At 44.4% G+C, this 12,487-nt stretch overlaps 2 protein-coding genes across 2 annotated transcripts in view; one reads left to right on the forward strand and one right to left on the reverse strand.

Moving 5' to 3' along the window:
* The window catches only part of ttll5 (tubulin tyrosine ligase-like family, member 5), a 66,134-nt gene extending 59,248 nt beyond the window's left edge, over window positions 1–6,886 (forward strand). The window contains exon 32 of the mRNA XM_076877686.1: window positions 6,781–6,886. Coding sequence (XP_076733801.1) covers window positions 6,781–6,842 — 62 coding nt within the window. The 3' untranslated portion in view covers window positions 6,843–6,886. The remainder of the gene's footprint in view (window positions 1–6,780) is intronic.
* On the reverse strand, window positions 81–12,145 carry tgfb3 (transforming growth factor, beta 3). The gene is made up of 7 exons (XM_004540696.5): window positions 11,360–12,145; window positions 6,872–7,035; window positions 5,522–5,651; window positions 5,260–5,367; window positions 1,930–2,086; window positions 1,204–1,357; window positions 81–1,114 (listed from the first exon to the last, which is right to left on the reverse strand). Exons 1-7 carry the CDS (start codon window positions 11,703–11,705, stop codon window positions 956–958), a joined length of 1,218 nt encoding a protein of 405 aa, XP_004540753.1. The 5' UTR covers window positions 11,706–12,145; the 3' UTR covers window positions 81–955.
* Window positions 12,146–12,487: the final 342 nt, after the last annotated feature.

Below are 12,487 nucleotides of genomic sequence, written 5' to 3' on the forward strand. Positions count from 1 at the left end.
CTGACCTTTTGAAATAAAAACACCCTAAAACATGTGTAAACTAAAACATAAATACCACAACAGTAAAGGAGAAAAAAACGAACTGTCCAACATTTTTAATTAAAAAAAAAAAGTGTTTCCAAGAGTAATAAGAAAAACATTTACAGTTTGTGATCTATTAAAGTTCACTTAGTGACATTACATCATCTCATACAACAGAAAAGGCTTCATTTAAAAACAAAACAATCCCTGGAATCACCAGTCCTGTTGCATTATAGAGGTAAACATAACCATGGAAATACTACTTTGAAATAACGATCGGTTTCCAGCATGTTGTCTTTTCATTTAGATCATTTTTAATCGACAGCATTTAATCCTAAACAAACAGTGTAGGGAGCCGCGGCGCGCACAGCGTCAGTTTCCAGCTCGGACTTTTTGAATGTGTCCCGTGTGATGTGTTTGCTCTCTTTTGGCGTATGCTGAGTTTAGTCTGCATTCTGAGTCCTTCTCTGTCTCTCCCTCTCTCTCTTTTTAATGCATCCTTGAGAATGGATCAGTCATTTATTGTTCTGTTTCTCTTTCACTGAAAATGGCCTTTGATTACCAATAGTCGTGGACATGAGGTACAAAATGCTGGAAAAACAAAAAAATATGAGAAACACTGATGTCAAAAAGTAATTAACTACCAAGAGGTCTGATGGGTTTGAGAGCGCTGTTGGTGAAGTGGTGTATGACAGGTCTTCTAAGTATAGCTGTAGTGGACTCCATCTCTTTTTTCGTTTGTTTTTTAAGAGCTTGGGCAAAGCTAAAGCATGGGAAAGAGGTACTCATGGAGGCCAAACTGTACATTGCCCGCTTTAATTCCTCATACCCGCTTCGGGCAGTGCTGGGAGTGATCAAGTCCCATGCCTTGCTTCTCACAGGGCACCCCCCCCCCCCCCCCCCCCCCCCTTCCCTCCCTCGAAGACCTTGAAGTTTAGCTGCACTTGCAGGACTTGACGACCATGTTTGAAAGCTGCTCGACTTTCGGGGAGCGACCCACGTAGTAGAGGATGGTTAGGGGCTCCAAGTCCTGAGGAACACAGCAGGGAGAGGCGGACGCTTCGGGGTTCAAGGTGTTGTACAGGCTCAGCAGCTGTGAAAGGAAGATGACAAAAGAGATGAGGGTTGGCAAGCACATTTCCAAACACCAAAACGGATTCGAGAAGTGGCACTTTTTCTCACCGAGCTGTGGGTGGTGTCTGCACTGCGTAGGTAAGGACAGGGACCAGAGCAGAAGTTGGCATAGTACCCTTCGGGCTGGTGTATCCACCTCCATCCCAGATCCTCACGGAAATTAATATATAGTTGTCGCACGCAGCAGTTCTCCTCGTAATTGCTGCAGAAATGAAAGGGGGAGACAATGATTACCCTCTTGATTTGGAGGATAACACGCAAATTTAAGTATACATTTTCCGCCCCGTGGCCTCAGTCAGAGATGAGACTCAAGTTCAGAAATTCCAGTCTTAGGTGTGCCCTTTTTTTTCCCTCTTGGAGTCAGCCCAGGTGTCTTTGGTACTGCCTGTCATAGGAAATCCAGAGTTGAGGAGACGGTGTGTAAGAGGCGGTAGTGTTTGCTAGTACCGAGACAGATCCTGACTTGTATAATCTAGTACCTCCGCCATGCTCATCTGGGTGATTAACAAGTTTATTGCATGTATTCTTTGTGTGTTCTGCGCTTATTTACACGTCTTCCCTGTCATGTTTTTTGAAACGTGACAGCTGATATTTTAATTGGATGCGGGTGCTTTATTCAAGTGTCCCTGGAATATTAGCCCAGTAGGCAAATGTCTTAAATTGTCAGCGCAGGTGCAGCCAGAGAGAAACGGTTTTGGGAGAATTTATTTTAAGATGATGAGCAATAGTCTAAGTAGTGCATTACATTTTCCAGGGGGAGCGAATGAGGCTTACTTGAAGCAGTAATTGGTGTCAAGTGCCCGCTTGCGCCTTCGGGAGGAAGCCTGGGCATCCAGCCTGTGGGGAGGGAGCATCATGAGGATGAGGTGGGGGTACAGCTGCTCCTTTTGGCTTTTCACACGGCTCTGCTCGTCATACTCTGCTTCCATCCCTGCAGGAGGAGGGTTTTTTTTAAAGATATCAAGGGGAAAAAAACTACACATTTTTTTAAAGACTCTTCAACAGCTGATGTTAGTGAAAGTAAGATTTAGTTTCAGTCAGCATAATCAGTTGTAACTCTTACATATGAATACTCTCCAGGCCCAACTTCATTCACTTCTGTCTCACTTTTCTTCCCTTCCTGGATTTCACACTGGTCCCTCTAACTTCCTTTCTTCCCCTCCATTCTCCCCCTGGGCCAGTGTCTGCTCATCCACTCTATCCCTGATAGCTAAAGCAGTGGATATCTCAGGAGAGATGCTGCTGGTGGATATGTACGGCCCTCTTTAATTTGGGGCCAAACGTCTGAGCGCCGTGGCAGCACATTCCTTGTGGCCAAGCCAGTCAAGAGCGTTCCCAGGACCGAGGGCCTGGGGGCCCCAGCGCTAAGTGAGATACCAGATCGATTGTATTCCCATGCTCTGTGCCTCTCTCTCTTCCTCTTAGAAAGGAAACCCATTATCTTAACAAAAAGACCTCAGTGAGTTTTGCTGCTAGAGGAACATGTTGATGACTGGACTGGAAAGTACTTTTATAGACCGGTTGCATAATAATAAAAGTATTGTGAGTGATATTTTATGACAAATGCATCCTAATTCACCATGAGAAACATTTTTGTAGAGCACACGAGGACTCCTCATCAGTGCTTCAGGCAACTTTAATTGAGGCAGTAAATGCACTAAAACAAAAGATTTCTTTTTGAAATGTAGGCCAAAAATCCAGAAATTTCCAGTCTACCTCCTTTTGTACAAGTATCTCTCTGCCAACTCGACACAGCATCAGCAAACAGAGCAAAAGATTTATAGCTGTTATTCAACATTAATACAGGGAGTGCAGAATTATCAGGCAAATGAGTATTTTGTCCACATCATCCTCTTCATGCATGTTGTCTTACTCCAAGCTGTATAGGCTCGAAAGCCTACTACCAATTAAGCATATTAGGTGATGTGCATCTCTGTAATGAGAAGGGGTGTGGTCTAATGACATCAACACCCTATATCAGGTGTGCATAATTATTAGGCAACGTCCTTTCCTTTGGCAAAATGGGTCAAAAGAAGGACTTGACAGGCTCAGAAAAGTCAAAAATAGTGAGATATCTTGCAGAGGGATGCAGCAGTCTCAAAATTGCAAAGCTTCTGAAGCGTGATCATCGAACAATCAAGCGTTTCATTCAAAATAGTCAACAGGGTCGCAAGAAGCGTGTGGAAAAACCAAGACGCAAAATAACTGCCCATGAACTGAGAAAAGTCAAGCGTGCAGCTGCCAAGATGCCACTTGCCACCAGTTTGGCCATATTTCAGAGCTGCAACATCACTGGAGTGCCCAAAAGCACAAGGTGTGCAATACTCAGAGACATGGCCAAGGTAAGAAAGGCTGAAAGACGACCACCACTGAACAAGACGCACAAGCTGAAACGTCAAGACTGGGCCAAGAAATATCTCAAGACTGGTTTTTCTAAGGTTTTATGGACTGATGAAATGAGAGTGAGTCTTGATGGGCCAGATGGATGGGCCCGTGGCTGGATTGGTAAAGGGCAGAGAGCTCCAGTCCGACTCAGACGCCAGCAAGGTGGAGGTGGAGTACTGGTTTGGGCTGGTATCATCAAAGATGAGCTTGTGGGGCCTTTTCGGGTTGAGGATGGAGTCAAGCTCAACTCCCAGTCCTACTGCCAGTTTCTGGAAGACACCTTCTTCAAGCAGTGGTACAGGAAGAAGTCTGCATCCTTCAAGAAAAACAGGATTTTCATGCAGGACAATGCTCCATCACACGCGTCCAAGTACTCCACAGCGTGGCTGCAAGAAAGGGTATAAAAGAAGAAAAACTAATGACATGGCCTCCTTGTTCACCTGATCTGAACCCCATTGAGAACCTGTGGTCCATCATCAAATGTGAGATTTACAAGGAGGGAAAACAGTACACCTCTCTGAACAGTGTCTGGGAGGCTGTGGTTGCTGCTGCACGCAATGTTGATGGTGAACAGATCAAAACACTGACAGAATCCATGGATGGCAGGCTTTTGAGTGTCCTTGCAAAGAAAGGTGGCTATATTGGTCGCTGATTTGTTTTTGTTTTGTTTTTGAATGTCAGAAATGTATATTTGTGAATGTGGAGATGTTATATTGGTTTCACTGGTAAAAATAAATCATTGAAATGGGTATATATTTGTTTTTTGTTAAGTTGCCTAATAATTATGCACAGTAATAGTCACCTGCACACACAGATATCCCCCTAAAATAGCTAAAACTAAAAACAAACTAAAAACTACTTCCAAAAACATTCAGCTTTGATATTAATGAGTTTTTTGGGTTCATTGAGAACATGGTTGTTGTTCAATAATAACATTATTCCTCAAAAATACTACTTGCCTAATAATTCTGCACTCCCTGTAGAGACAAGCGTGTGTCAAGATCCGCTGATAACTAATGAGCAAAAAGACATAAAAGAGCACCACCACTGAATCAGCTAGTCCTGAGACCCCCTAATGTAAATCATCCGAAAAACCACCTGTGCCTCTGCAGCACTAATGAGAATAAATGGAATTTTTCAACAGAAAAATAGATGCCTATCTTCAACGCTTGACAAATCAAACAAAAGCCAAACAAACTGAAGCGCTATCTGGCTCGTAATCATTAATACAACATCTCAAGAGACTGAAAGATCAAAAGCAGAGAAAAATCCTGACCAAACACAGACTCAGAGACCACAGTCTGGGCCAGGGAGTTGGGACAACACACGAGTCTCGGAAACCTATAGAAAGAGGCCGAGTCTGAGACTGAATTCCTGGAGCTATTTGTTAGATTTCTGATTTCACAGTGAATGAAAGCAACAACAGTGAAAGTGTTGCAGTGGAAGGTTTTCAGTTAGACAGCCGAGGAGAACGATTGTGTATTTTTCTTGCTTCCAGTCATAGTGCTTGCGACGTTAAGTTACACTGCTTCATATTCATTGTGGAGAGAAGAGAGAAGCCTCGTTCTCCTCATTTAGTTCTTCACTTGTTTTCCTAATTTTACCTGAAAACACTCTTCTTGATTTATTTACCTGATCACAGTTTAAAGCCTTGTTAAAAGCACAACGTTCATAACTCTGTGAAATCCATCACAAGTTGGGTATCAAATGCAATCTCACCTTTGAACTTGACCTCTAGTACCTCATGGGCATTCTCAATTATATCGCCATTAGGCCTGAAGGTGTGGCAGGGGCAATGCACACTGATCTCCAGGCCGAGATTGGTCCCTGAGGGTGGGGGTAGAGGAACAAGAGCAGAGAGAAGTAAGGAGCAGACATTTTCAGCCCTGAGGCCGTTCTCCTTTGTTTCACACGAGCCGGTTATTATTTGGCAGGACATGTAATAAGGTGTGATGCGAGGAAAATGTGGTGTCCCACTCACGTCGATTCATCAGCCACTCTCTCACCGTCTCCGTAACATCAAAGGAGACCCACTCAGGCGTTCCCTTGGTCAGGACGTTCTTGCCCCCAATGTAGCGCTGTTTGGCTTTGGGGTCATCTTTCTGGAGGATCTGCGAGGAAAGATGAAAATGTGACCCAGCTGCATAAACTCTTTTTATTTTTACACACACATGCGCGCACAGAATCGAGACTGTCTGTCTGAGCCAGACTCTCCAGGATGCCTTTGGGCCAAATGTCTACTCTTCATGGAAAAAGTGACTCCGTGTGTTGATATCCCCATTTTGCAAGTTAATGCCTGTGTCTTACCCTCTTGCCAGTGGGAACCTGGCCGTCCTTCGAGTCAGCCGTTTAAACTTTGACTTATCCTTCACACACAGTGTCAGAAAGTATCTCTGAGGGCATTTAAAGCTGCCGCTCTGTTAGAATGTCGACGCTCCCACTGGGCAAAGACTGACAGCGGAAAATATAGTTTGTATCTGCACCAGCATGTATTTGAACAAAGGTGTTTATCTGTAGGGAGAAATGTGTTTGGGTGGTGGGTATGAGCGGTGCTATGGATAACCAGGTTTCTGAACAATGTCAGCATCTAATCTGTCTTCCTGTGGGAACGAGGGGCGGCAGGGCTGCCAGCGTCAGCCCTCTGCCAGTCAGTTCCAGTCTAAAAAATGTGGGGGCGAGTGAGTGGCTCCATTTACTCCCCCCAGTGGGCGACCCTGCCTCTATCTCCTCCTAGGCTCCTGGAAACAATCTGAAGCCCTGACAGTCTGTGTTCAGCACTGGCCAGAGCCTTGCCTCAGAGGCGGTATGCAGTCCGGAGACGCTTGTCTCCCTGGCAGGAAATGTTGGAACCTGATCATTACTTCTAGTCTCTCATGGGAGATTAATGAGGAAACAGAAAAAGAAAAAAATCTATTCCTGCCACCCCACACGAGCCTATACCAGATGTATGCATTAACACGCTTCTAAAATGCTTAAGATCACAGAGATTTATATATATATACTCCGTGCTTAATCCTACATGGATGGACAGCTGCTTTGATTGACAGCTGTGAAAGAAGAAACTGCCGAATGGTAATCTAGGGTTTCTTAAAGACGGCTGCACAAGCTCTTAAATCTGTCCTGATGTAGAATCCATTTGATTTTAACCACACGGAATAATGATCAGCACTTGAAAAGAGAGGTTGAGGGAGCCGGACACCCTAATATAAATGTTTTCATCTTTCTCACTGACCCACACAGGCCTTCTGAGAGAAATTCAGCTCTCCCCCTCTTCACCCCACCCCACCTCTGGACTCTGCTAATAGTGGAAATGAACGGCCAGTTCACACACCTGGTAGAGCTCAATCCTCTGCTCGTTTCTCCTGGCGCTGGGGTTGGGGATCCGCAGGGCTCGAAACTCAGCCCGGAATAAGTTGGTGGCGTTCTTCTCCATGATCGACACATTGAAGCGGAATATCTTGGGGGTGATGCCCCTGGGGCAGTTGGGGAGGTCATCTGCAGGTAAAATGGAAAGAATGACATAAAAGATCTGATTTGTTTTTGGTTTTTTTCTGTATTCCCTTAAGCTCCTACTTCACTGTGAAAAGCATATTTTCCCAGTGACATCCTCACAGGGGTGGACATGTTTATTGAGCCGATAATTGATAAACCTTTTGCCGAGGATTCCCTTTCTACAAATTTGAATAGTTTAAAGATAAAAGCAAAAGTTCTATTTTTTTAAAAGAAAAAAAAACAATTTCTAGTCTATCAAGGGAGCCATTACCGCAAACCATCTGCTTATGCTTTGTGCGGTCCGAGTTAGCAACAAGTTGAAGTCATGAAATGAAAACCAAATGTCCCATGTGTTAGTGGAGCAGGCTACAGTGGGACAGCAGCGTGCTCCTCCTCCCACCAGCACTTGAACCCAACAGGTGCTCCGAGGGCTCAGCCAGAAGCCAAGTATTCCCTGGAACTCAGAGGTTTAGCTGGGAACATGCGGGCTCACGTGCTGGAGGAGAACAGCACCTGAGCAGGCACCGAGGAGAGAGAGAGACTCCACCACACCAGGGAGAAGCAATAACTCACTGGACACTGTAACATGGTGCATGTGTGTGTTTATGACTGAACACTGACCTTTAGCACAATCGGCCCAATGAATGGCCACACCGCGATCCCATCTGAAAAAACTTCCTGCTGCATTGAAGCCTTTCTCCTTTTTATACCATAATACCATAGAGCAGTTTATTATTTTAACAGGCCCAGCATATGCACTGTTGAGCAAAACAAGCGCATAGCAAACTTTTTATGAGCCAAGTGGAAACAGTCACTTACAGCCAAGCCATGGCTAATTTATTACTTCAAGCTTAAGCTTTATTACCAAAGCCTCGGATTTGCTGATGGTTGAAAGGGGCACTGCACCTTTAGCTGATTTGCACCTCGAGCAGATTTGGGACAAATGGAAACTCAGAAGTGAGGCCGTTTTCTGTGTCATGCAAAAGGAACTTGCACATCTCCGAGTATCTGTACTTCATTTGACCCATAATCCTATTTCAGTGTCCTCCCAGTCATTATCTGATATTTCCACAAAGTTTTTTTTTCTTTTTGATTTTATTTCAGCTTTCCCTATTTATAGTTTGACCTTTCAGCATTTGTCCCCAGCCAGATATCTGTCCAGCGTTTCCACACAATCTATAAGGAGGAAACCTCAGTAGCCCTTTTCCTCCCCTCACTCACTCACTGCTCCGTCTCCCCCACAGAAGGTGGAAAGCCCCACTTCGAGGGGAGATTTGAAATTCTAATCAAGTCTTTGGTTTCCTTTTTGGATGACCTCATTTTTCCCATTGCAATGGTTTTAGGTGGATTTCACATTATGGCTTATTTTTGCCAAGGGTCTGAAAGGTAATTTGTTCCATGTTGGTGAGTGGAAGGGGATTGCTTGTATAATTAAAGTGAGATACAGTCACAAATTGATTTGACCACCACTCCCGACTCCCCCGTCCATTTTTAGATGATAGAGTTTAAGGCTGAGTATCAGGATGCTGACACAAGCTTAATGTATTAACTGTTTGACACGGCACAGGTTATGTCAATAAGCTTCTCCAGAGTTTAATTTCTACTAGTAAAAAAAATCAAGGTGTATAGTTTTCCATGCCAAACAAAGCAACACTCTATATTTTAAACACTGTATAAGTAATTAAAACAACTTCTCATGTTATTTCTAAAAACGCTGTAAAATAGCACACTGCTCTAAGGTCAGAGCATGCTTATTTTGAGTTTTATTGGGAGAGGCTGTCATTAACACATCTGCAAAAGTATATTTATAGTCACACTTTTAAAAAAACCTGGATAACAAAATGATGCCCGCCTGACTCCATTCTCGCATTATCACCCAATTAATTTGAACATATGGGTTTCAAAGGATGGATTAGGGAGTAAAGTTGTCCAAAATGCCCGAAGACAGACATTTGAATAGTTGCTGCTGCCTCGCCCAGACGCTATCGACCACACCTCAGCTCCTGACACGCGTTCAGCCTCCGGTGTCTGGGATTCTGTCCATGACACGGAATCTCCCGGAACGAAGCTCAAAGGAATCACCTCTCTTTGCTCTTTTGCCCAAAGGATACTTGTGATGTCAGTCTCTCCACAGCTTTGTGGATGTAAACAAAGGAAACAGAAAGCACAAGTCAGCAGGTGCTAGCCAGCTGCTGTGGTGTCTAGATCTCATAAAGCAGAACAGAAATTGCATTAGCTGGAGTTCTCTTATTATTTTCCTGAAATTGCTGCATCTGGGATGTGAATTTGCATCATGCTCTAATGGAAAAGTTTGATTTCCCCTCCCCAGTTAGCCGAGGGTTTAATGTACCAAATTCAAACGTTGCTTTTCATCAGAAATAAGTCCATTCCTACATCGGACTGCAGATATCAGCTATGGCAGTGTGGAGGAAACAATGCAATGAGTGACGACACCCCCCCCCCACTCTCCTCCTACTGGATTGAAGATGAGGAAGCAAAAATGGTAAAGGCGTGGGAGTTTGATGGAGCCATGCTGTTTCTTTGGAAGCAGACCAAAGACCTCTGTCTCTGTTTGTACAGGTGACATCATCTTTCTACTATCCCATATATCAGACACTCTGCTGTCCTCAGAGTTGGTCCTCATTTTTTCTCTACTGACCCAACACTGAGGCAGTGATTGGCTTGAAATTTCACTGAGGCTGCAGGCTCCAATGAGCTAGTCAAGGCCAGTCAGCAGACTCTTAAACTGTTATTGTGTTGCAGGTCGCCCCTCAGTTCAAATATGTCTTTATCTAATTTCCTCAGCAGCACTATCCCCACCGGCTTTGTGATGCACCAGGAAAAAGAAAAGGAAAGGAAGCTCCAAATTCCTGTTCTCACTCAGTTTTGTTTCATCTGCTCATAAATGGCCAAAGCTTTGAATTGCATCGCATTGCATTCGCAGTCGTGTCTAGCAAAGCAGTCTGGGTGCAAGCGTCGCATTAAAGAGTGTGTGAAAGGTTTCTGTTTAACTTCCTAACTAAGCACTCCCACCTTCCAAAAAGCAGCGAATGCAAAACTCATTAGATTCAGCAGGAATGAAAATGAACTACACAGCAGAAATACCAAGGTGACAGACATTATGTTTCTGCATACTGCAACATGCCCAGCTCTCCTTAAAATTACATAATGGAAAGGAAGAGAAGACTGCTAATTAATGCATGTGGCACCTTCTGTTAATTTAAACAATCTGTGACTCTAGTAAGCTGTTTGGGAAGAAAGTGCTGCCAGTGTGTTCATGTCTTGTATTATCACCTACATTATGGCCCACGGTGTGAGACCAGTGATGTGTCCTGGGCACCTGGCCATCACTGATCCCACTCCTTAGACCTCTGTTTGTTTTGGGAGCTCTGACTACCTCTGACCAGTGGATAAACCCGGAGCTGTGTATTTTGAATGTCAGAAGCACTTTGTGGGACCTGTGAAATGGATTTGATTCAGGGCTTCTGCTGGAACCGGCAGAGGTTCTGCTCAGCGTCACAGCATTGCACAAACACCTGTTGATTTCAGAATCACTACACCGTGCGCTAACCGGCCTCTGACCGTGAGTGGGCACCAATCCAATTGCTCCACTTAGGCTTTCTCTGGAGAATCTGCAGCTCAGCGGGCTTCTGCTTCTGATTTCTGGAACAATCAATGGGCCATAGTTTATACAGGAAATACCAATATGGATGAACGAGGGAATTAGATCATAACGCGGAGCTACTTGAAGGAAATAGTGGGGGGGAAATAGAAGTGAGTGACAGTGGAAGAAAAAATATTGGGGATCTCACGGCCAGAAAAATGGAAATGAGGTATTGGAGTTGGCAATAAATAGCAGATTTAACAGCCTGAGAATTTTCCTCGCTTAGGAATGTGTCAGACTAAGGCTGGGGTTCCCATGGATTTGGTGTGAGGTATGCATGAAGAATTGTGCTCATTCCAATTAGACTGTTTACTTTGCCCTTTCCTCTGCGCGACGCCACGGAGCGTCTGCGCGTAAAAAGCCGCACAGAGAAGAATGGACTTTCACACCAACCGGAAAAAAATATTTGTCTTTCACCCCCCCCCCCCCCCCCCCCCCCCCTTGTAACCTCGCGTAATAATTAGGTTGGACATCGTGACAAAGATAAAAAGCGTTTGCGCAAGTAACTGGAATGATTTGGGATTGCGTGTGGTCATCAACTCTTCTTTAAAGTTCAAAATAAACCACAATTATGCATCTACACCTAGAACAGGAGGAGTTTCTACTTTATTGGCTTATAAAGGAAAAATTGGAACATTCATAACCCCAAAACAGTACACTCACTGTTTTCTTGTGGCCCATTGATCATGTTGAACTTGTAAATCTCTTTGGCGTAGTACTCTGTCTCCGTGTTATCCTGTCCGCAACTCTGCTGCCGGTCTCTCCCCAGCTCCTCAATGAGCTCCTTGGTGCTGTTATAAAGTGCCAGAACCTGAAACGGTACTTGACTTGGACCTGTTGTTTGAGGCGGACTGGTCATTCGGAGTTTACTGAGAATCTGTCCCCGGACGGCCTCCACTCTCTTTTTCTTTATGTGTTTGATGTCCACTGTGGTGCAAGTGGATAGCAAGAAAGTCACTGTCACACAGTTTGAGAGGAGGAAAAACACAAGTGCTTTGCCCAGATTCATATTTTAATCTGCGTTCGCTCACAGCCGAAGCCTTGTCAAGTAATATTAGAAGAAGGAGAAGAAAAAAATATCCCTTTTTATCTTTTCATTGAAGTCGCGAGTGAGTACTGTTCCTGGAGGAATCCCATTTTCTCGAGTGCTATGTCATCTTTGCCAAATGCGCATTTCCATGGGAGCGAATCCGCGCAATTGTGCAAAAAGGTCTCGACTCTTCAACAAAACTCTTAATTACACTCTTCATTCCCCCTTGTCTCATTCAGGCACCTCTTCCCCTCTCCTTTCTTTGTAGTTTACAGGGACCCGATCTCTCCACCGCCGTTTAGTTGCTCCATTGCATTTGGGGTCTTTCCATCCACTTGTGCAAATATATATATGGAGTCAGTGCGTCTTTGTTGTCTTCTTGCAGTCCAACCTCAAACACACTAAAGACGCTTTCCACGCTCACTCATACTTTATACCCACCATCGGTGACGTTTCTGAGGGAGGGGCCGCGAGCTATAGACCGAGTGCGGACAATGTGCTCAGTCCCACTCCGTAGTAAGATAAATAAGACTTTGAATTTCATGCTGCCAAACAGTGTTTGAATCATACGCAGCGTAATATTGGGCAATGAGATTTCGCAAGAGAGAAGGGTTGCATTCATTTGTCAAGTGAATAGCAGCATTTTATGGATGTGGCTGAAATTAAGTCACGTTCTGTTGTGTGCCCCACGCGCGCTCACAGCAGTTCAAAAATCTAAACCTGAGGAGGTTTACGTGCTTAATATTTTTAATCGTGGGCAA

The sequence above is a fragment of the Maylandia zebra genome, linkage group LG19 (genome assembly GCF_041146795.1).
Source record: "Maylandia zebra isolate NMK-2024a linkage group LG19, Mzebra_GT3a, whole genome shotgun sequence".
NCBI lineage: Eukaryota > Metazoa > Chordata > Actinopteri > Cichliformes > Cichlidae > Maylandia > Maylandia zebra.

Excerpts from the sequence above, each read along its gene's own strand:
- tgfb3 (XM_004540696.5), bottom strand. The coding sequence starts at position 11,705 with ATGAATCTGGGCAAAGCACTTGTGTTTTTCCTCCTCTCAAACTGTGTG. Across the intron at positions 5,652-6,871 it reads AGAGGATTGAGCTCTACCAG|ATCCTCCAGAAAGATGACCC; the intron begins GTGTGTGAACTG and ends CTTTCCTCGCAG. Across the intron at positions 2,087-5,259 it reads ACTAGAGGTCAAGTTCAAAG|GGATGGAAGCAGAGTATGAC; the intron begins GTGAGATTGCAT and ends CTCCTCCTGCAG.